Source organism: Astatotilapia calliptera, chromosome 14 (assembly GCF_964374335.1).
Source record: "Astatotilapia calliptera chromosome 14, fAstCal68.1, whole genome shotgun sequence".
In the NCBI taxonomy this organism is placed as follows: Eukaryota; Metazoa; Chordata; class Actinopteri; order Cichliformes; family Cichlidae; genus Astatotilapia; species Astatotilapia calliptera.
In genome coordinates this window covers 31,673,592-31,698,022 of record NC_137435.1, presented here as the reverse complement: position 1 = coordinate 31,698,022, position 24,431 = coordinate 31,673,592, and the positions used below count along the sequence as shown (strand labels likewise).

The following is a 24,431-nucleotide window of genomic DNA, read 5'->3' as shown; positions in this document are numbered from 1 at the left end:
AGCCCTTGATTGGTCTTTGTGGAGGCAAAGAAAACACACAGGCTGAGATTACAACCTGAACTTGAGCCACTATGTGAACTCTATTTATCTGCAACTTTAGACTGCCAGCATTTTTCACTGAAATTTGATCTTGACAGCTGAATGTTGTGTTATCTCTCCTTCAAGTCATTGTTTATGCAGTTCTAGTAGTGTGTAGTGTGGTTTGCAGTGTAAAAAAAACAAAAAAAACAAGCGGGTAATGCTTTTACCTTTTATCGTCTCTGTACCATTCGAACTCTGGTGTGGGGACTGCGGTTACTTCACACCGCAGTGTCCCGTTGCGGCCCACGGGAGTCTCGGAGCTCTGGGTTTTCTTTATTGTTGGAGGATCTGCAGAGTCACGCAATGCTGACATAAGTCACACGTTAATGTGTGGGGATAGGTATCTTTGAAATAGTCAGACTAATATAGTGACAAGCATGTCTGAACAGCATTACTAATATACAGTTGTGGTCAGAAGTTTACATACACTCATCATGGGTATAAATGTCGGGGTAATTTGAGTCGTTTAATGACTTCTTTCAACTGTTCTTTTCCAGAGTGGAATGTTTATACAGCACATGTCCTTAATGATTGTAATGACTTAAAGCTCCAACCTCATCTCCACTGAAAATTTGTGGACTGGGCTTAAAAGTAGAGTCTGTGCCAGGAAACCAACCAATTTAAATGAACTCTACCGATTCTGTCAAGAGAAATAACAACCAGAATGCCAGAACCTTGGTAGCATCTGGTTGAGGTGCAATTTGCTTAGGAACATTAAACCAGATATTAGTGGAGGTAAATTCAAAGTAAATCCAAAGTACATTCAAACTTGTGCTCCCAGTTTTTGTAATTAAAAAGTCAAGTCATGAAAAAGAACAGTTCAAAGACATCGTTAAATCCCCAAATGACCTTGACGGTCAAGTCCACAATGACTGTACATAAACTTCTGAGCAGAACTGTGAGTGCGGTGCAAAGGAAATTTGAATTTAATCACAAACACTTGTGAGTTGACTTGATGCATGCTCAATCATCCAGGCAAGTAAAAAGGTTGAATCTGTTCACCTGGACGTTTGCAGCGTTTCCCCAACCTTATAAACAATTTCCCTGCCGGTGACTGATGCCCTCAGGGGTCGGTGCATTGGTGGTTCTTGGTGTCCGGGGCTGGGCGCTCAGGTATGTACCAGCTCACTCCCGGTGGCTACTTGGCGGGGCCTGGCGCCTGTTGCTCGGTCAGGCCTCCTCCGGGGTGCGGGGGGCCCTTGGGCCTCCGGCCTCTGGGCCTGCGGCTCGGTTCACTCTGGCACAGCTGGCTGCCGGCAGTGCTGGCCCCCTCTAGCTTCTGCTCGGTGGCTACTGGGTGACGCCTCGTCTGGGGATCCTCAGCCCTTCCCATGAAGGTGGCACGGATGCCCCTCCGGTGGTCCTCCTTGGGCTCTTGCACTCTGGGGCCTCTGGATGTCTGGGGCCTGGATCTCCTCCATGCCTGCTTCATGCCCTGGGGGACGGGGCTATGGCTCGTTACATCCTCTTGCAGACCATTACATGTGGAAACCATTTGAATACAAGCGCGCTGATCCACACAGGTGTGCACACGGGTGTTCACTGCTCGTAGACTTAAATTACACCTTTCTTGGCTGCTACTTCAAAGCACATTGTGCGCTGTCTGTCCTGCGTGCTGCACAACAACATTGAATATTTAGTATTTACTGCTGTTTACACTTAGCTAGATTAATGCGATGGTGTTGTGTTTAGTATGTTGCTTTGGTTTTTTTTGCTTGTTTTCTATTCTTCTTCTCTCAACAGGTGATCCAGTAGATTTTATTTTATTTTATTTTATTTTTTTCCCTTTCTCACTGTCCCTCTTCCCTTCTGTTTTTCTTTTCCTTCCTCTTTCTTTCTCCTTTTCCTATCCCTCACTCATGTCTGTCCCGTCTGTAACATCTGAAAATAAAATAAATAATAAAAACAAAGGTCGATCAAATGGACCAATACGGCAATGCCACGATGATCCATTTGGCAAAATAAATCCATTGGGTATCCTTGTTGGTCTTCAGACAACAATTCTGATGGCTAAAGAACCAAATGGGACAGGCAAAAAATAAAAAAATAAAAAAATAAACAATTTCTGATCAATGGTCATGATAATTTGCATAATAATCAGTGATGAAGGTACTGATCTTATAGCCCGTTGTTCATTTAGTGCTCTAGGTTCAGTTATTGTGCAAATGTACTGTTTATAAGGTTGGGGAAACCTGCAGTCAGCTGAGACTGAAGAAGTCACTTGAATGAGTGACAAAACATTTCTCCCACTGAAAACGCTGCAAACGTCCAGGTGAACAGAATCAACTTTTTGCGACTTGTGAGTTGAGTGTTTGCCACATTTTGTAGATTCAGTGTAAGATTTTGCTCCAGTTTTAGCTCTCACAGCTCAAAAAACGATGTCAAACAGATTATCCAGGTCTCGATTAATCAGTGAACTTAATCGACTGAGTTCACATTTATCAAGTATATTAGCATTCATCATCCACACATAATCATTTTCCACCCCAATGGCCAAAAATGTGTCCCAAGTGGATTAATGCCCATTTTCCAGTCAGGATAGGAAATGGTTTAATAAAATAATCTTTATCATTTAATTCAGGCACTCAGTGTTGGCTAAAGTGCGGTTTGGGCAAACAGCCATCCATGATTTATTCAGATCAAAGAGAATTCTGTAACTTCTCTTCGGGGGAGGTGTTGGTTTGCGATGGCTCATGAGCTCTTCATCAATCCTGAACAGCCGACGAGTGTATTAACACTTGACAGGATATAAACCGTGGAAAGGACGTGATTACGTGGTCTTGTTTAGAAGTTTGAAGTATCCTTTAAATGATGATGTGTTATGTGAGAATTACCATGGCAATGACTTCTGCAATCAATGTTACTGAGCTTCTCTTTCTACCTGGACTCATCTTGAGAAGATTGAAGGGTGCTCCAAAAATTTCAACATACGTCCTTCACTCCATGTCATACTGTTACACTCTATATGCTTCTACCCATATGCCTATCCTCCAATCTTGACTTTTATAGGCTTTTATCCACCGAGTGTATCGTCATATTAAATGCTTGACATTAAATGTGTCAAGGATATTGATCAGTGTTCAGTTTGGAATAAAGCACGCACTGCGCTCTGTATTTACTTACAGTTGACAATCACATTGACGTATTTGACATCGGGAGTGGCGACGTCGTTGCTGGCCTTACATTCATAGCGGCCTGCTTGGGTTCGCATGATGCCTATAATGTCCAGGTACTCTTCTCCGTCCAACGGCTCGGCTGCAGTGAGACAGAAAGACAAAAGAGGTGGAGGTATGAGTGAAGGAGGTACCAGGGAGAGGAACAAAGAGAGCAGGCAGAGCGGGAGGGTACACGAATTAAAGTGACAGAGAAACTGACTAAATGATGGATTTCTGCTGTATGATCAGTGGTAAAACAATGACTAATGAAGTGCCGTTCAATTTTAAAAGGAACAGCTCAACATATTGTGGAAATTGATACTGCTGTTATTTTCGAAGCCAAAAGCCTAGCTTAGCAAAAAAGATGAAAACAGCAGAAAACAGCAAGTCTTAAGCTCAATAATTAACATGCCCTATTTTATTTGCGTTAAACCCGAGGTGTTCTCATCCGAATGCATCAAATACGGCTGTTCTGTCAGATGCACAAGGTTTTCCTTGGCATTAGTGATGCATAAGCTGCGTAGATGTGGGGTTTGTGTCCCATTTGGAAGCTCACTGTTCACTTATTCATTGCTTTTTACTTTTGCTTTGACTCCTTGGGAATGTTTCGGCAAAAAATAATAATAAAATAAGATTGTGAGGTTTCAGGCAAGAAAAAGTACATGGTTAAATTTTGGAAAAGACACTATGCACGGACATGGTTAAGCTAGTGTGCAGGTTCATGTAGGGTTCAAGCAAGGGATTCCAACATTTGCTCAACAACAGTTGTTGCTGTAAAAATTGCCATATTGAGTATTCAAACAAATTTGTATGTCATGTGAGTGGAGAATGTGTTGCCACTTCCAACAATCATGAACCTACGTGTGCTCTACAAGAGAGCCTCTGTCCTGTGCTGTGGAAAAAACAGAGCAAGCACAAGCAAGTGAAACAAGCTGAGATCCTGTTCTGTACTGAAGACTTCTGAGGCCTGGATTGTTTAGCACAAGATGATTACCGGCTAAGGAAGCAATATAAGGCAATCAAACAAAATTATTAAAAATTTTCCAAAGTCTTTTTTAACAGAGCATGGGATTTTCACCATAGCATTTCTAAACATCCTAATTTTCCTTAAAAGGCAAATTTAAAAATATATTTTTACACAATAAAAGAATTATTTCAGAAAAAACCCAAATTACCAGAATCTATATTATTAGCCCTCTTAAACAACTGACCCTTTTAGTGAGCCAGAGCACAAACCACTGCCATGAAGTGCTTAAACTTTATAATGCTCAAAGCTTAAGTTAAAAATGAGTGTTATTTTCCAATTTACACATAGTATCAAAACTTCAGCGACAGTTTGAGCTGTTAGTTAGAAAGTATCAAATTTGTCAAAGACAAAAGAAATCAGTTTAGACTTGAGAAAAAGAACCGCTGATGTTCATAAAGCAGGAGATGGATCCACACAGTTGTCACAGAGTTTCCAAGTGTCAACTGAGGTGAGAAGTATCATGGAGAAATTCAAAGAAAGCCACGCAGAAGTAGGAAGCCAAAAATTTCAAAGACTGGAAGTGGGAATCTCATCAAAGTGGAAGGAATCATGAAGGAAGAAATATGTGAACATGTCAAGCAATCAGCAGCAAAACTGAGTCTGGGTGGTCACTTTGTCTTCCAACATGACTATGACCCAAAATATACGTCGCTGCCAGTGAAGAACTAAGTTTAGCTAACAATGGGACTCGTCTCCACAACATGCTCCTTACAAAATGGCAGTATTTGTTTCCCTGGGTACGAGAAGGGCCTCTTGAAAGTTGTGTTGCTGCTTTTTCTTTGATGAGCTCAGTGTGGGAAGTCTGCTTTCAGCCAAGAAACAGCCAGCTCAGATAGCCAAAAAGCTGCATGGAGCCACATGGCATTACATACAGTCACTTTACTGAATGTGTGACGCTCCTGTGTGCAGTTTATTTAAGCCTTTTTTAATATACGCTCAGACTATATGATTTTTTCCCCCATAGTTTACATAACAACCAACAAAACAGAATTCACCAGTGTTTTCATGATATACGATTTAATAAGATTACTGCCATTATTTTGCCGCCCACTCCACCACGCTTTGCATGGCCACGTTTAGAATGAAAGGCAAAATGGCCAATCTGACTCAGATATTAAATATACTAGAAGCTTTGGGGCTCAAATATTATGCAATGTATGTATTTCTTTCCAACTTTGTCTTATTTCACATTTCAAGGTGATATGACATATATCTTCAAAGGTGACAGCCTGCTTATGTGAAGTGTTGTCCTCGTTCGTAGCTGCACTAATTAGCCACACTTGGGAAACGGAGAGCACTTTGAGGTAGTCTCTGCCCTTAGGCATTACTGATGTAGAACTAGGCAGTGAACACACACACCCGCTGCAACTCGAGAAAGAGAGACAAAGCCTTCTCATTTCCACACACCTGGTCAGTCACAAAGGGGTGCCTGTGGGATTTTTGGATTTGCAGGAATTGTCATGTACGGCGTCCCAATTGGACCAGTAAACAGGTATTTGTAGCCACACATCACACATGCACTGCACTCACACCATAAATTTGTTTGAGGCTCACTCAAGAAAAAGGCCTAAATAAATAAGGGACAATTTTAAATTATAGGATGCGTTCATGCTCATATTCCACAACAGAAGCAAACATTTAAATTCACAGTCGGCTCATGCTCAAAAATTCCAACTGACTTAGATGGACTGTACAGGTGAAAGTGCAGCTAATATTCAACAATTTGTTACGCAGACTTGAATTAGTTGCTTTGTCTGAAAGCTTCAATTAAGGTAGGAATGGGCATCTGCAAATGTCGGACAAAGTGTGTGAACAGAGTGTACAGAGACTACCAGAGAGATATCTGACTAATTGTTTAACGAGCAATCCGGCTAATTACCCATGTAAAGAACACAGTGGCTCGGCATCTCATTAGCAAAGATCTGCTATGTCTTATTAGAGATCTATGGGTGGGGTCAGGAGGTAACAATGGCACATTCTTTGATGTGCTACCATGCTAACTGTGTTTCATCTTCAGTCATAGAGGTGGTGCTATCATTGTGTGTAATATCACAATTAATTCATGTGTTGAATGTGTGGCATCGGAACTAACTGGACTGATATGTGATAATTTGGGTCTAAACAAAAAACAAACAAAAATAACAAGCTTTACTTCAGTATCCATTCTACACATCTACACCTCGTGGTAAATGAAGTTTTAGGAAATTGCAGTAACTTCTTGAAAAAGCAGATGAACCAAAAGTTCAGATCTTGGTGAATTTCTTCTTCTTCAAAAAAGATGCAATTATCTGCATTGGAGAGGGACTCTCCGAGGACCAAGAGAAATATAATATCTACTACAACATCGACTGATACTTCACTTAATCTAAAAAGAAATGTGGGATGATGGAATCGTGGTGGTGGAAATAAATTGCAGAGGGGAGATCTCACGGGTGAGTGAGAAAATGCGCTGTTTGTAACAACAGTAAATGTCAGCGGTCTCAGCTGTGGGCGAGACCACGCTAAAGTTTGCAGCGAGGGGGCTTCAGGCTCTGTGAAACCCAGAACCGCTCACCCTGAGAAACACTGAGAAAGTGTCAGGGACTCTGACACGGGAGGTTAGTCAAACAATGGGAGTTTTGCTTTTGACATCTCTGCGATAAATCTCAGAGAAAAACCCCAGGTAATGACTACTGCATAAAAATTAGTCGCATTATTTTATGCCTTCAGATATCTATAACCCAGTGTGCAGTTTCAATATTTGAAACTGAGAGAAAGCTAAATGATTAAATCAGCTGCTTAATGGAGATGGAGGTCAGCTGAGATTCAATATTATCTGACGTTGATTGAAAGATCAGTGGGATCGTGATCAAAGTCTAAGCCACATCATATTCAGCCCTCCCTGGACGAACTGTCAGAGCAATGTTATTGGAGAGGTATGATTGAAAATCTGTTGCCATGGAAATTGTCTTGAAGCTCACTATCTTCTTCAGCACTTTGGTTTTCAGTGCTGGGTGGGTGGGGGGACCAGGTGAATGCAAAAGATCAAAGAAAAGAGACAGAAAGTGAAGAGAGGAGCAAATTTGAACAAGATGAGAGGAAGTAGCTAGACTAGTTAAAATGTAGAAATGAACTGTCACCAGTCTAACCTGGAGTGTATAAAGAGGAACTCAATCACTTTCATTAATGGAACGAGACGTATTGTGTAAAGAAACAATTAATTACATTTCACACATCTTTGTCTGCGCCCACAGGAGAATACATCCTACACACTGAGCGAGCGCGTCACATGTTATCTATTTAATGAAGCGTAATGAAGATAGATTGGCTAATCTTGTCTAAGGGGAATTGATTTGAGTGTGTGTACAATCTCAGCGCATGTGTACATACACGTGCCCACGCTGCGTGCAGAGGCGTAATGTCTCTATGGTGAGTATGAAGCCTGCACGCATGAATTCAGGGGTGAACAGAGATTTCCTTGAAGGTTTTTCAGGGAGCACCGAGAGCGGGGACTGACTCAAAAGTGTGCACATTAGAAAAGCCCCATGAAACCTGGCATTACACTATATTATATCATCACATTTCTATGCTAATCTGGATAGTAGAGAGTGAGTGGGTGTCAGATAGGAAAGGAATACATTAAGTAAGGCAAGGTCATGCCGTGAATGTATTTTGAATACTTGCTTTACCTAAATGAAGCATTTTCTCCTGCAGTATACACAAGGATGACACTGATGTTATGGTTTACTTTGTGTGCTAGCACGCTCACATTTCTAAAAATTACCATTAAAGACTGAACACAGCTGAGGCTAACGGGAATTTGGTCATAAACCAGACAGGGGATCTAAAATGTAATCGTTCGCTGTACATCACAAATGTCTATCATCAACCTGATCTTTCCACTGTTTACTGTTATATTGAAACATTTAGCATCAGAGCTAAGCTATGCATGGCTAGAAAGATCACTTGTACTGTATATTCACATATATCTGTCATGGTCCGGGTGTGTGCCAGTGTGTCTCCCTCCGAGCCGGCATCTCCACCCCTGGGAGGAGCCTCAGTGTTTTGCTGATCGCTCACACCTGTGGGTAATTTAGCCGGGGACTCATAAGGCCAGCGCACTCAACCTCTCTTCGCCAGATTCTCAGCTAACACCAGTCAGTGCAGGCCACCACCATGATTCCGCATGCACTTTGTGAATCACCTCGTCTCATTGTGTGTTTGTCTCATTGTGCGTCTTTTTCATAGCCACACCAAGCTGCCAAACACTAATCTCTGCCGAAGAGCTCCAACCCGGATACTGGACCACCTGACAGTCCCACAGGCTGTTCACCCGAACCACCTACCTGCCTCTCTGCCTCCACGCCAGGAGTTTTGGACCACACACCCGGACCACTCACCCCTCCACGTCATCTCCGACCACCCGCGGCAAGTACGCAGTACGAAGAAGGATTTTGAACAAACAGCGTATCCATATGTCTCCTTATCCATACCTGAACGTCTGTACTCTGTTTACAGTGACCCTGACCCTTTTCCTGGACCTAGTGTGACTCGCTCTCCAGCCCAATCCCCGGAACTGCTGTTCCCACTGACCAGGACCAGACTGTTACTTAGCCCAGGCGGCTTAAGACCCCTGTTGATTCAGTTGTGGCACTTCGTACTTGTTAAACTCACTTTCCTGTTTATGAATATTTTCTGAGTAATTAAACATCGTCTCTAAAACTACTTACGTGCTGTTCAGCGTCCTGCATTTGAGTCCTGTCACCTTTTGAAGCGGCCTCGGCCGTGACAATATCACCCTTTTTGATGTTCAGAAGTTACTGTTATACTAATTCTTCTGCCTGTAATTGCTGAAAGTACTTATATCAACATTTGATAAATGCTGTATTATCTGACTAACCCAAGACAGGAGTTATAGCTAGCTATAGCTAATAATGCCATTAGCGTCACTGACAGCCAGTAAAAGTTACTTCACAGCCGAGAATGTTTCCAACCTATAGCAATATACTTGCTTCTTGATAACTCCCGAGATAAAAACTAAAACAGGAAAATTCTGAACTAGTTTTAGATTTTGAAAGCAAACACAGACAATTTACTAATTTATCATAAAAAACAAGCTAATAATTTGTATATCTACTTCCACAAATAAGAATAACAAGACAGACTAAATGTTTGCCTTCTGGTGTCACCATATCACAGAAGTACCAATTATTAGCTTTAACAGAGCTACAATGACAGTTGGCAATAATTGTCATTAAATCTACGGTAAATTAGGATTTACCAACTAACTGTAAGCTTTCAGCTGCTACGCTGCAAATGGTAATTATGTAAATGTAAGTGAGGCCTTCAGATTTCATGAAACACTTTGATATTGATGTTCTGCTTGAAAAAATACTTTAATATCTCATAGCTGTTGGCTATTTTGCACAATTTAGATAAGTAAACATTTGAGCCTCTTTTGAAATATAGCATGCGTGTTGATACATTTAAATAAATAACGTTTTGTTGACCTTTTCATAACATGGAAAGTTATTGCATTCCTGTATTTCTTCAGTTTCCAGTTTCCAGACAGCAATTATTATATAGAGCCTCCTTATATAGAGGAGTAACTGGTAAAAACTTTCTTGTTTAAACCTCTTGGATGAAATGTGAGTTATCAACATGCCAAGGTCTATTGCTCACTACAACCTTCAGACAAAAAATGGACACTAATGACTGTTAAACCATAATAGAGAAAAAAATACATTTTTTACATGTACAAGATAAAGTACATGAAGCCTGAAGCTTTCTAATTACTGAAACATTAATTAAATGCAAAAAATGTCCTGTTTCCAACTGTCAAAGGGCAGGCAGCAGGATAGGAATTGTTGCATTCATTGATTTTGAAAACACCAAAACGTTTTACTTGACTAAAATAAAACTAAAAACTAGGCTTGTAAAATTTCTCTACAAAGTCCATCCATCAGTCTGAGTTAAGGTCACAGGAGCAGCAGTCACCTCCTCTAGCTTTTCTGGGGGAACACCAAGGCATTTCCAAGCTAGCTGAGATTTGTCCTCTGGAACACAAACTTGGAGTAATTAGGACCCTACACCACCGGGCAGAACATGTTCCTTCTAAGCCTGAAGGAAGGAACACATGCATGTAAAGGAAGCACTCAAAACATGCGGCTATCCTAAATGGGCGTTTTTACAGTCAGCAAAGAGGCACAGAAAAGAAGATCAGACACCAGCGAGTGAGGATAAGAAAGACAGACGCAACAACATTGTCATCCCCTATGTAGCCGGTGTATCAGAGAAACTCAGGAGAGTTTTCTCCAAGCACGACATCCCAGTGTACTTCAGACCCAGCAACATGCTCAGAGAGAAACTGGTTCACCCGAAAGACAAAACTCCAAAACACAGACTTAACAATGTGGTGTATGCTGTACAGTGCAGCGAGGAATGCCCAGACCTCTACATTGGAGAGACCAAACAGCCACTTCACAAGCGCATGGCACACCATAGAAGAGCCACCTCCACAGGACAAGACTCAGCAGTCCATCTGCATCTTAATTTAAGACCTACCATAGAACCAAGTCCGCCAGAGCTTATATTATATTTTTACATGCTGTGGAGCCATTTTTGGGAGCATTTCAAGTTGCTATACATCAATACAACCATTATAGCCCAGATTTTAATAACATGTATTCATTAAGTGCATAGTAATTACATAAATTGCAAAAAAGTGCAATAAACTACAAAAAAATTGAAAATCGTTTTTGATTTTTTAACATATATTTGTAGTTAGAGAAATTTAAGAGGCTTATCCCTCAAAACTGCAAATACAAAAAAGTTGCACAAAATAGTTTCCCACCACAGGAAATTTATTTTGAGTGTCTTCATAGTTTTATTTTTGAAATACACCAATTTTTATACACTGCAGGAAAAACGAAAATAAATATTATACTGCAAATTTGCAAAAAAGCAGCATATGCATCAAAATAAACTATTTCCAGCAGTGCAATATGAGTCCTAAGCATCCCAGAAACGACACAGAAAGTCATAAAGTCAAAGATAACGTTTAAAAAGAGCAGTATAGGCCCTGAGGCCCTGATCGCAAAAAAGACTACATTTCCGCGAAAATGACGTCACTTCCGGTTTCGGGCAAGTAATGGCGGAAATGCAAAAGTTCGTGCTGACATGTATTCCAACGTAGGAAGTGTTATGGACAGCTGATCGGATCGGTAAAGCGTGTTTCTGGAATATTATGTTTTTGTTGCTGCAAGTGCTTTTTATGCAGTTTTTGCAAAGCTTTATGTGGAAGGAAACCGTGACCTAGGACAAGCTGATGGCATAAGATGTAAGTACAACTCCTCCGGTTTCATATGCAAAAAAATTTTTTGTGCTAGCTTACGTGGTTGCAGTGCTACTGGGATTTAAAAATAGTTACGCATAACAGAGCGTTCCCGCTCCAATCGGCTCTAAAGGGTTAAGGATAAAGGACACTCTTTCGAGGATGCCAACGTTCATATTTTGGACAGAGAGGACAGATGGTTTGAAAGAGGAGTGAAAGAAGCCATCTATCATCTATGTCCACTGTGAGCGACCATCTTTGAACAGAGGCGGTGGTTTATGACACCAACTCTCTGCCATCTATAATCCAGTTTTTGAGTTCCCTCCCCAGACGCCTTAACGCCCACTCACATCCTGGGCCATCTGACCTCAGGATGATAGGGTGGGGCCAGGTTTCACAATGAACTCACCCAAAACCCTGGCTGATTGTGACCCACACCCGCTTTCACACCTTGGCTCATGGGATTAGGTAGAGGATGGTCAGGGGGTCCTTTGTCCCTCTTTGGGGGGAATGTCCCACTGGGTTTAAATCTGGGACTCTCCACCATTTGACCCTTAGAACTGAAGAAGCTTCTCGGATGAGAGGTGAAACGTCTTCAAGCAACTCAAAGAAGTCCATACGCTTTTCTTTCCAAGCTCCTTAGACTACCTGATTGTTTCTTAGCCTAATAGCAGAGAGGTGTATGATGAATGTTGGTTACTTTATAATTTAGCGATGCAGATTATTGATAGCCAGGGCATTTGAAGACCTGCCTCCTCCAGTGTGTGTGCGTGTGTATGTGTGATAGACACTGCCAAAAGGGATGGTGGACTATTAATCACAGCCTACTCTTTTGCAGGCACAGTTATTTATAACTTATAATGCTGCGTTATCACTTTCTGACCAAACCTACCAGAACCCAGGACCACTACAAACATCACCATGGGCAACGTGGTGATTACTACATGACTAAAAATGGAGCGAAACCTGGTTTATGTTTCAACTAAGTTGTGTTTTGGGGGGATTTGAATCTGTTAATACTGTAGTAGAGTATTTAGCATGTTGGGGAGAAAACTGGTATAGTGTGGAGCAAATGACATCTTGTGCACTTGCAACAACAATTAGTGTACTCAGAACAGTTACAAGTGGCTCCAAAAAAAATACCCTTTTCCCTCTTTTCTCTCTATGGCTGCTGACCGGCTAGCAAGGGATTTACAAAAAGATCTCTGTGATTTGAACTAAATCATTCCACTGAAAGGAACTTCATCGACAGGTGGCTCGTTTTCAAGTGACAACCAGCTGGTTTTCATCTCAAGATCTACTAAAAGCTCTCGCAACTGTTAGTTTCAAAGTGGATGCATGTGCAGTCACAAAGAGATTGCACAAATGTGACCAGCATGTGCGGTGGAGGCTTTGCTTTAATGGTTTGTCACCACACATGCAGACAAATAGCAACGGACAGTTAAGTCAAAGATGGGGACATGTTTGCCACAGACAAAACACAGCTTTCCAGGAAGTGAACTTTACACCGAATGTGAGGCACAGTGGTAAAAATGTAATGAGATGGACCTCCGATACTCCCTCAAAGACTAAGCAATGAATTCAACAACAAATTGAGCATCATCAAATGGTGCTTTGAGATAACGTCAGACCATCTGTCTGACAGCTGAAAGTTAACCCAGAAATTTATCTTTCCAAAGAATAATGACCCCAGCCACACCAGCACACAAACTCAACGGCTCAAAGAGAAGAAATGTAGGTTTATTGAGTGCCCCAGTTAAAAAAAGCCCATGTGTGAATCAAACTCGGATGTTGCGCAGGGAGACAAAACAGACGCGAGAGAAACCACAAATATTTTGCAGCTGAAGGAATTTTTCACGAAAGCCTTTCATAAAACTGCTGTCAGAGTCTGATGGATGACAATTTTAGAACACCTGCAAAAATGTGTTTCTGCTAAAGGGTTAATCCCAGCATCTGAGGTTAAGGTCGAACTTATGCATGTATATGTTATATCTGTACATTCTTTTGTAAACCCAGGATACGCTTAGGTTTCTTTTTTTATTTCTTCAAATGGCTGTGAAAAACTCCTGAGAGTGAAGGCTTTCTTGGCAGCACAAACACTAAAACTACATCTTGTGTTTTTGTTCCAAGCTCACACATATATGTGCCTCCCCTTGCACCTGTAATATCTCTGAATACAGGTCAGAGTTGATCCCCTGCCTGAAATGCCTTTGCTACAAGTCTATTGATTACATTTCCTTAGTGAGAGTGTTTCTTTCCAACTTTTCTCCCAGTGCACTTGGAGTGGGGGCATTTGGTGCGCCGGTAGCCTTGAGCTGCTCTAACAATAGAATGCTCGATGAGAAACACGGAGGGAATAGGTGGTGGATTGTTCTCTATATGCACAACAGATCAATGAACAACACTGGGAAGCAGCTATTATTTTTCCAGTGAAAATGCTAAGTGTCATGATTTGTTCCTGTTTTCTTCTTCTTATTAAGACATATTGGATTTTAGGAGCTACTGCTGCTCTTAGGGAGAAACTATTTCCTAATCAAAGGGAACTCTATACCATAACGGCTAAAATCTAAACCTAAAATTAAATTACCTTTGCTGATGTGCTTGGTGACTGGAAACCGCTTCTTTGATAAGCACTGTTTCAGGGAGGAATTGGAAAGTAATACCTCTGCCGTGTGAATTTGGACTGCAGCGGACGTAACCCCCCTCAAAGATGCACGAAAACAACAGGATACTGTAAATGGAAAGCGTGAAATGATGGAGAATTACAGGAAGCATCTGCGAATGATTAAGTTATACAGCAAGCTGCATTACAGCTGCCCGCAGTTGAGAAGTGATGCCCTAAATGGAGCAGCCGAGCCAGCTCGTCTCCCTGCCGTCATCGTTTTAAAGCATGTGAAATTTGGTGGAAAACTCGACTGGAAAGTGAAGAAAAAGCCTGTGTCCCAGGTGTGTAAAGCATTCAGTGTTTGTGCTCATAGCTGAGCGCATCAGCTGAATGCAGATCAGTTACTGATTTCTTTAATAACAAAATTGAAAGCTGGTCTTTAAGCTGGTATTTAACTACTTCTCGGACACTGAGCTCAAATTGTTTTTCTGCCATTCTCTAATTTGCGATGCAGCCATTCTGAAAAGACAATGCACATAATTACCCACATTTTACTGTCGAGAGCCCCTGCGGCCTCTGGGACATGCAACAGTGGGATTTCTGGGAGCAAGTTGGGACGAGTTGAGCAGCTTGGAAGAAGTGCACTTCAGCAAATGTGTGCCGGATACTGATTTGCATTGTTTGCAAAGTTTGCACGAACAACTTGAGGTTTTCCATATCAATTAAAGCACTTTGCAGGGGTGAGGGACTGCTTAGGGATGGACACAACCGGAAAACATTGTGCACCCCCCCCGCCCTACCTTTTCAAGTAAGGGATGGGAGAGGAAGCAGGGGAAGAAGGAGAGTGGCAGTGGGGTAGTGAGGAGGATGTGGACGAGGGATGTGAATCGCACAGCGGCGAGCAAACTTCTGCTGGATTGCGCTCATTTGCATGTCCTCATGCATCATTCATCGGCGCCGCTTCGCCACGGCGCGAAACATTACATTTATTTTGCAAATGCTAATTTATGTTAAGCAGCTGATCTGAGAAACTTCAGAGTCAAGTAGCATAAAAGACCCCGCGACATTTATTTTCTTTTGTCTGCACGAGCGCGACAGCACGCCCGTGCCCATGTATGCGCACCTACCCATGATCACCCCTTTAACTCTGCGTGTGAGAGTGTGTGCGTGCATTTGAGCGTGTGTGCGATTGTGTTTGGACAGTTGGTCCTGGCTTTATCTAACACAGCCACATGGCAGCTATCTATCTGTCGGGAGTCGCTGTGATTTAAATGATGGGTCAGCACATAATTACTGAATAACTATTCTCATCAACAGATTTCTCGCAGCGGAGATAATGAAAACACGAGCGGCTCAGAACGTAAACGAGTTTTTTATGACAGTGTGTTGCCAAAAACAAATGCCTGATGAAATGCAAATATCTTTCCATGGGGCACAATGCTGCGATCTTCTTAAAAGTTTCAATGCATATGATTTCTGTGTGTCTGACATTGTCTTCCAATGACAAATGCCCTTTAATGTCAATGAAGATCTTATGCTTTTCCTACAGCATAAAAATTCATGTTTTTTTTAAGCGAACACTCCAATGTCTCTCTCTCTCTCTTTCTCTCTCTCTATAAATATAGATATATATATTGAGTCTTTGAGTGACTTCTTGTATTAATGTGCTGTGCTTTGTCAGCTGAATTCTAATGTCCTATTGTTCTTGGCAGCAAGAAGCCCTACGGTACATGAGCGATAGCTCATCGGCAGTCCGAGGACAAAAGGAAAACTTCCACTTCTGTTCACAGCCGTTTGCCACCACTGCTGCTGGCAGTGCAGAAATAACACAGGAGTTGGAGCCAAAAACAAGACGGCTGTTTATTTGCCGCTTCTCGAGCCGAAGAAATGACATGCACAGCGAAGCGACGCTGCCGTCTGTTTTTCTGAACGTTGTTGTTCCTCTCTCTGTCCCATTTTCCTTCTTCTTGTTTGTTTGAGGGAGTGCTGGGGTTGCTCTCAGTGTGGCATCACACCGTATAACACTGTGTGCTGTTTGCTGTCTTGTCCCATTCAAGTGTGAGGCTTTAGAAGGAGATTAATTGTTGATAAAGCAGAATAGGGTTTAAGTGATTGAATTCCCATGAAGGAGAGTTGGGTTGTCTGGCTTTTCTTAAACACAGCTGATAAACGGATCTAGCCTATTGTTGTGGGAAGGCTTCTCATTACTGTCTGGGTTGATTCAATAGACTTGCATTTGCCATGGGAAAGAGAGGCTTTGTGTTACACAGGGAGAGCGAGGAGAGCAAGGTCAGAGTGTCTCTGCCCACGTGGTTTCGTGTACGCAGATAAAACTGAAACAGAAAATAAGTGCGATCTGCTGGCTTAAGGGGGAATAGCCAGTAGCAGCCGTCTTTAACAATATGAAACATGATGTAGTGGTCCTGCGATTTTGTAGCACTGAACATATTTCTGTACCACCTACGCGAGGATATGATTTGTCGTTACAGAGTTAGTTCCCTCATGAGCTTGTTTTTAGGGGGCATTTTGTTATATGTTATTTGTACAAGCTGGAATGGCTTTTGTAGTCTTTGAGTATTATGCAAAATTATTTACATGAAGTAATGGTATATATTATGAAGTGATCACCAGCTAGCATTCTGTCTATCTGTCTGTCAGTCATAATTAGTCTAGTTTTTCTAACCAAACATATGTTATTAAGGCTCTTATAAGGGCTCATTAGTGCCTCTTTACTCATTAATTGATGCTTATTACAAGAACATTCATTAAAAAGCGTGAAAGGTATGAAAACACTTTTAAAGCACTGTGATTTTATCCTCATTAACAATCCAACAACAAAGTTATTGCAATTTAATTCTTGCAATAATACTTATTAACACAATGTCCTACTGAAGCAAGGCTTTGCTTCCCACGCGCAGATGAAAAACGCGAAAGATAAAAACTTCTTTAGCCATGCTGATGTTCAAGTGGAATATCAGTACAGCTGTGCCTGTTCTATGTAAATTTAGATCCAGACGTATTCTTTTTTCCAGAAGGAAAAACTTGCACTACTGTTGTGAAGAACACAAATCATATCATGATACGCCTATTATAAAGGTAAATGCTTAGATGTTATTAAGAGCTTCGGGAACATCATTTAGCCTTTGCTATCACATAAAATGGTTAAATCTCCCACAGGTGGCCATGACACTGAGTGCTGCTTACTGCATATGTCATAGTATAAGAATCCCATCCTTTTTTTCCTGCTCATCAAACCATTTACTGCCATGGCAGGATTTGTTTTGTTCCTCTGCTCAGTTTAATTAGATTTTCCATATGTTTGTCAGTAGTTTGTACTCGACCTGCATTACCTAACTCATTTCTTGTTCTTCTTGCTTCTGTTTCTTCAGCAGGGATTCAAACCTGATAAAAGGTTATGGCTTCGACAAAAAGTGCAGTTTCAACATAGTCGTGACTTTAAACAAGTCTGAGCTCTAGTGTTCAGCCCACTCAGCGGTGTCTACACCTAATGAGGCTAGGCAGACACAGGGCAAGCTGTGCTCATAATGTCCTGTATAGCATGTGGCATCAGACTGATTTCAGAGCAGCTGCTGATGGCGCTGACTGTAAACAAACAAGTGAACAGTGACAGTCAGCAGATCTGAGACCTGCTGCGAGACAGATGAGCAGCTGTCTTCTCCTTGCTTCCTAAAGGGGCTGGCGTTCCATTGATTGCACACACACACACACACACACACACACACACACACACACACACACACACACACACACACACACACACACACACACATGAACACAGCTGGAGATGTGGAGTGGAAGCTTTGACCCAGGTTGCTCTGACAAGAACCTGTCACCACCTTACACTTCACTCTTACAATCAGCTGGCTTGTCAGCTACACTCTGTTACTGACAGCTTGGCACACAATGATACGTGTGTGTGTCTCCCGACTAATCTGCACACCCACTCCTACGACACTACTGAGGCATCTATGTATCTGCACTCTTGCTTGCTCCACTCCCCCTGGAGTGCAGAGATACATGTGGACGGCTGTGCACGAGCATGTTCTGCTGTGCTCGCTAACACCACGTTTTTCCCCAGACAGTGAATTGAGGAGCAGGAAGGACAACTGAAATGACTGTCACACTTCTGCCAAAAGGATGAGATTGGAGGATGATGGAAAGTGGAGGAGGCAGTGAGAGTGAAAATGAAGGAGAGGAGGACGGCACAACAGCTCAAGATGGATAGACAAAGAGTCGCAGAGAAGAAACGGGGAGAGAGAGCTTTCGAGAAAAGGTGACAGTCCTGGGGAGACTTCCCCGAGCCTGGTCTTGGAGCACGGCCGACAGCGCTCTGGCTGATGTACGAAGGGTGTCAAGGGCACTCAGCATCAAATCTCTGAACGGCTGCCCTGCCAAACGCTGTTATAAAAGGGTTATGACTTCAATATTCAGGGGATCATATAGCCAAGGAACGTGGGCTGTGGTCCAAATCAATTCATTTGGACAGATGTCTTTGTTGCAATGAAACTGTTGGGGTAGATTCATAGCTTACCAATTTACAGTTAGCCGATGCTATTATCCAGAACGCCTTAAGAGTTCAGGGTGTTGCTGAAGGACACAATGACAGTAAACACGACTGCTGATGGACAGGGAATAGGCATCGAGGGACTTAAAGTGTTGATATTTTGCTTACAGGAGGCTCTTAGTGGCCCCTTTTCCACTCAGCTGCCAATGTGCAGTACAGTTAATAAGTCGATGCTTCTTTATGACCTGAATTTTAATCATTGTTGTCTTACTGTTCTCACTGCAGCCTGCTCGTCTTTGCTTGTGCGGACCGGAGGTTCACTGTGGTTAGTCTCCCAACGGTGCTGGGTAACTGGTAAACTCTATTACACCACAGAGCTGAGAGGATCATGATTGCATAACGGAACATTAATTAACAACTGGAGTTGCTATAACTGATGATAAGAATGATGGCACCTCTATTAAATATTAAAGCAGTATTCTGTCCTTCTTTTCGAGCTCTCACTATATCCTGCCTTGCTCCCTTTTTCATTTTTTTCTTTGTTTCCTTCCTTCCCTAAGGATAGCATAACTTTCACCACTTCCTCCTTCTTTACAGCTCTGCATGGATCCTTCTTGTGTCATGGAGAGCGAGAGTGAGCCAGAGGGCATGTATTTTTCATACTTGTCTGACTTCTGTTTTGGTGCTCTGAAAGTTTCCTTGCTTGACCAGTAGCTCTATTTCTCCCCTCATCGTGCTCGATGCCTTCCAGCCCTCCACCACCCAGGAACTCTAGCCTACGAGGAGATTTAGAAAAAAGAATCCCCAAAACAAAACCAGTAGTGGGCCCAAGTTAGGAGCCAGCCAGCTACAGAGATTTATCCCATTGTGTCTGCAGATCTCAGCAGATGCATGTCAGAGGAAGATTGTAGGCACTGAACAACTGCTCTGTGTCTCACACGTGCTTTCAGCCTCCCTCACGCACTCATGTTTTGCTTCTCCTTACCCTCTTTTCAATCCTTCCACTGCGATGAATATACCTTCCCTTCTGCACATTCAGTTCAAGCAAAGAGTTATTAAGCCCATATTTATAGCAGAGCCCTCGCAAGGGCTGAACAGAAAGTATTTTGATAAAAAGAACAAGAATGACAGGATAGTGTGGTACAGTCAGCATGGCCCTGTATCAAGCAGCTAAACTAAAAGTTACACTGAACCTGTGGAGCACAGTGGAGAACCTACCCTGTCCTTTCTCAGGTCTTCAGTCTCCCTTTCATGGCTGTGGTCAAAGGGACTTATTTAACGAGACGCCTGATGTACATGTGTTAAATTAAGTTGTCCTGTGGAGTCTGGCAATCATAAGAAACGAGGAAAGAAATGAACTGATCCCACAGCAGTCTGCATTTTTCAAATGCAATGTACAAAGTGCAGTGAAAGTAGAAAATGATGAATAGCAGTGATAAGGAAAATCCAGCTAAACCCATTAGTGCCATTGATTTACCAAAGATAGACTCTTATCAGAGTTAAGGAGATGTGCCAGAGGACTTTAAAGCTCAGATAACAGTGTTGAAGTAAAAGCCCAAAACGCCCAACTGATGGGGCAAAATATGTCATTTCTAACAGCTCATAGCAGCCTACTTTATGTTGAGACCACTATCAGCATTATCATCTTCACATCATATACCAGTTCCTTCCAAAAATGATCGCAAATGTCTGATGACAAATTAATCAGTGGTTAATGACTGGAAAGGTTTAAGTACAAAGTGACAGTCTCTCCATGTTAAAGTGAAACGTTTTGTTATCGCAGTTTCTTAACACATGGGTTCATGCAGTCAAGATGGTCGTTACATTTTTTTTAGCTTTACCTTTATATGTCTGTGATATTTAAGGACTTTATTTCTAATTCTTCATTTTACATTTAGCGGTCACTGGAACAGAAGTCTGTGTGCACATAAAAGTACAGTTAAACACGGGCAACAAACACAAACAGAGAACATAACATCGCATTTGCAGGAGGATGATGACATGAACAAAATAAAAAAATAAAAATTATTTTAATGAATAAGAAATCTTAAAAAAAGAACATATGGATGTTAATAATTGCTGTATGTAGGATGACATTTGTGCAGTGTTTCATTCAGACTGGCCCACTCGTTAAGGAAGATATAACGTACTTAAATACTGTTAAAACTGGCTTTTAGTTTCAGCTGTTTTTGTGCATCCATCTTCTTTAACTTGTCCGGCTGAGGCAGCCTATCAGCAGCAGCTTGGATACACTGCCGTGGGGGGAAAAAGCAAGGTAGACCATTTACAGGTTGCCAGGACTAACACAAGGAGACACACAACCACTCACACCTACAACTAATTTAAAACTGGCAGTCGTCTTTGCATGTTCTCTGCTCGCATGCGTTCTCTCCAGGCACACTGGCTTCCTTCCAAACACCACACAGAAAGATTACCCCCAAGTCAGTGGATATGAACACAGGACCTGATGCAACAGTGCTAACCACCACGCTGCCATGCTGATTTCATCAATTGTCATTTTTTTTAAATGAGATGCCTCTATTCCACATTTATACTCATAATGTAGTATCACTATCATCTCAAATCATGCTAAAAATCTTACCGAGTTGCAGCATGGTCCTCTTTACTCTTAACAAAGCAGGTCTGAAAGTCTTTGCCAGACTTGCCCAAGCACAACATTATATGACCTCAGAATGATGTGCAACAAAAATTGCATGCAAGGTGAATTGAGAGATAAACAGAAAGGAAAAAATGATCCACCGTGCATGAAATGTGTCAGTTCTGATCAAATTAGCTTCATGAAAACCAGTGAAAGAAGCAACAATAACAGACAAAAGACTGTGAAATGCTGACTTTCAGACTGGATGTCTCCGTGGAAACAGATGACAGCCATAATCAGTGTGGACAGCCTGAGAAACCCTGCTATTAACTATCCTATAAACAAATCCTAGGTTGGGATATCAACCCGGACAGTTGGTTGAAAATGCTCAGCTAAGGCATTCGAGGCATCATTTGTCACTCGACTTATTTGTTTCTATGAAATTGCTTCAGGCTTTATCTGTGAGCCCTCGAGAAAAGAAGTTTTACAGACAAAACTTTACAATGCTGTATTCCAGAGCTGGCTCACTGTCTGCTTTTTATTGACTTCTTGAGTTGTTACTCTCTGTTTGGCTTGTTGGTTTTTATGGTTTGGTCAGTTTGATTTAAAGTAGAACGTTGTGCTGTCTGTATTAATTGTCATTGTTAGGTTACAAGCAGGTTAACAGTCACTTCAATTATTATTATTTCTTTTTGTTTGGAAGCTTTTAAAAATACTAACTTCATGGATTAATTCGATTGGTGGTTGGTATATTACAGCCCACGGTACAGGAATTTTCTGTACGTGTTTCCAAGCCATACAAAGTGTGGACTGTTTCATCAATGTAAATAATTTAAATACTTAGTTACTTAGTTCTGGAGAGGCTTTTGACTTGGTAAGACAAGAAAGTCTGTCAAATGTACATTTATGTCTGTCATCGATCTTTCCTTTATTCTGTCATGTTTAGTTTGGGTTCCTGGCAGTTCTTCCAAATACATCGAATTTGAAAGTTTAGGGTTTGGACGGTGATCAGACTTTGGAAATACATGAATGCGCACGATCACGATCAAAGAAGGGCCTTAAAAAGACAGAAGCCTAAGGAACGTGTCTGTGCCGAGCTTATCTTCTGTTTGTATGTGTGTGTATGGATGCCAATAAATTTTCACACATTTATGCACAGCAACATACACAAAAAGAGTCATCAGTGGGAATATGAATATTCATGTGGTTATGCAATAATGAGCTTCAGCCAGACTTTGGCAGTAGAATCCGTGAGTCACACTCGAGGTTGCAGAAGAGTCACGAAATGTAAAAGTTATCTTTAACGTTTTAAGAGTTTACTTGACAAGTAATAAAACATTATGAATATTCCTCCCCTGTTCCTTTATAACACTGATTTGTGTTAGGGTGAACGTATGGCGTGAATGACCACGATACCTAACAAATCATCAGAGTCAGTTAAGTGTAATGAGCAGTAAAAGCTTGTAGTAACCTTGTCGTTGAACATGCATATATCTCGGATTGAACACGTCTTGTTTTTCCACTTATTGACACAGATGTTCTGCTGTGGTTTACAGTGAAGATTAACGATGTTGTTTTAAAGTATGTTAAATAGAAATGCTCATCACGGTAAATGTGGCCATACTGTTATGGACTTAAACTTACTCTTTACACTGGATATTTAACACTGAGTGAAGGCTCAGAGTAAGAGATTTGGGCCTGTACTTGGACTGGAATTTTGGGTCTCATGAACATCTGTGGCCTTAGAAAATAATTGAGAGCATCGCTAGGTGTGGGAAGCGGCGTTGTCACCTTAGCAGGCAAAGGCGTAAAGCAGTCACACTACAGGCTGCCATCATTATCTTGCCCAGCAGTGCCTCATATTCTCTTGAACTGGGTCAGACTTATGAATTCTGGAAAGAAAGAGGCAGCACACCGAAACAACAATAACATCAAAATTGCCTATGTTTAAAATGGTGTGGAACCACAGGTGCATGTGTAGACTAGTAATACAGCCGGGACACCAACAGGATTTTCCTTCTATCACAGTGTTCCAGTGAATAACAAAGACTTATCGAAGGTGCCTACATCCTGTATCCTCAGTAAATCACAGAGAAATTAGATAATAAAAAGTGAACCTTCCTTACTGAACTATACACAACTTGCAGAGGCGTACTTATGAAGATCAGGTATATTGCAGAGTGAGAGATCTACGATTGAACATTGCTTTTTCCTTCCTCTTCCACATTTCCATCAATTTCCTTGAAACAAAAGCTGTTCACACTTACAAAGGAACTTTACCTGCAGTAACTCTGAACTCTGTGGGATCCCCTTCAGCTTTGCAGACAGAAAATAGGAGGGTGCTTTCAGTTTTCATTAAAGCAGCCAGTCGAATCCATACGACTTGCAGAATTAGGTGGTGGGTAAAAAAAAAATCACTCTTCTTTAATGCAAACAGAGAAAAAAAAAGAAAAGGAAACTTCTGATTTGTTCTGCTTCCAGGTGCAGGAAATGGATGTATTTGATGAGAGCTGTCTGGAGTGCTGACAAACCGATGCAGTAATTGATAAAGACACATAAATAGAAAGACTTTAAATCAGAGCAAGGCTGCGATCAAACCACGAAGTTGTCAACTCGAGCATCTTCATCCATCAAACTACAAGCTTATCAGCAGTTCGAGACATTTATCTTTTCTCTGAAATTGGATTAAATCCCAAAGCAACAATGTCGCCAATATCTGAGGGATGCACATGTATGGAGCGATGCAACACAACCCAGCTCCCCTGTACACTTTAATGGCATTCATAAACACCAGCTTGACAACTATATGCAAAAAGCTAATATAGGGATTCTCTGAAAGTTAAATTTACATGCATTTATTAAGGTATATAAGCATCTTGAATAATCCTGGCTGGATATTTGACCACTCTTCTTGGCAGAATTGGTAGTTTATTTGAAATGGTTGGGGCTTTGGGAAAACAGTCTGGTAGCCCAATGTGCGGGTTAAAAGCTTGAAAAAAGAAGGCAACTGGACTTCTTTTAGTTTGTGAATACATTTCACCTCTTCTCCATGAGGCTTCTTCAGCTCTAAAAACAAAAGGTGGAAACTAGCTGGTATGTATTAACAGCTAGTGGTCGGATTTTAACC

The 24,431-nt window shown here is 41.6% G+C and overlaps 1 protein-coding gene and 1 long non-coding RNA gene across 5 annotated transcripts in view; one reads left to right on the top strand and one right to left on the bottom strand.

Annotated features, from left to right (window-relative positions):
* Positions 1 to 24,431, bottom strand: part of lsamp (limbic system associated membrane protein) — a 509,494-nt gene that overhangs the window by 13,698 nt on the left and 471,365 nt on the right. For 2 of the 3 annotated variants that reach the window (XM_026192044.2, XM_026192043.2), the window contains 2 exons: positions 3,205 to 3,336; positions 249 to 387 (listed from right to left, as the gene is read on the bottom strand). In XM_026192044.2, coding sequence (XP_026047829.2) covers positions 249 to 387; positions 3,205 to 3,336 — 271 coding nt within the window. The remainder of the gene's footprint in view (positions 1 to 248; positions 388 to 3,204; positions 3,337 to 24,431) is intronic. The other variant, XM_026192046.2, reaches the window with a different exon arrangement.
* LOC145420232 (uncharacterized) lies at positions 8,257 to 8,967 on the top strand. Of its 2 annotated transcripts, XR_013901544.1 has the most exons (3): positions 8,257 to 8,399; positions 8,491 to 8,674; positions 8,761 to 8,967. It is a non-coding gene; the product is annotated as an uncharacterized LOC145420232 (long non-coding RNA). The 2 variants fall into 2 exon arrangements; XR_013901543.1 differs by lacking the exon at positions 8,257 to 8,399 and having other exon boundaries at positions 8,406 to 8,674.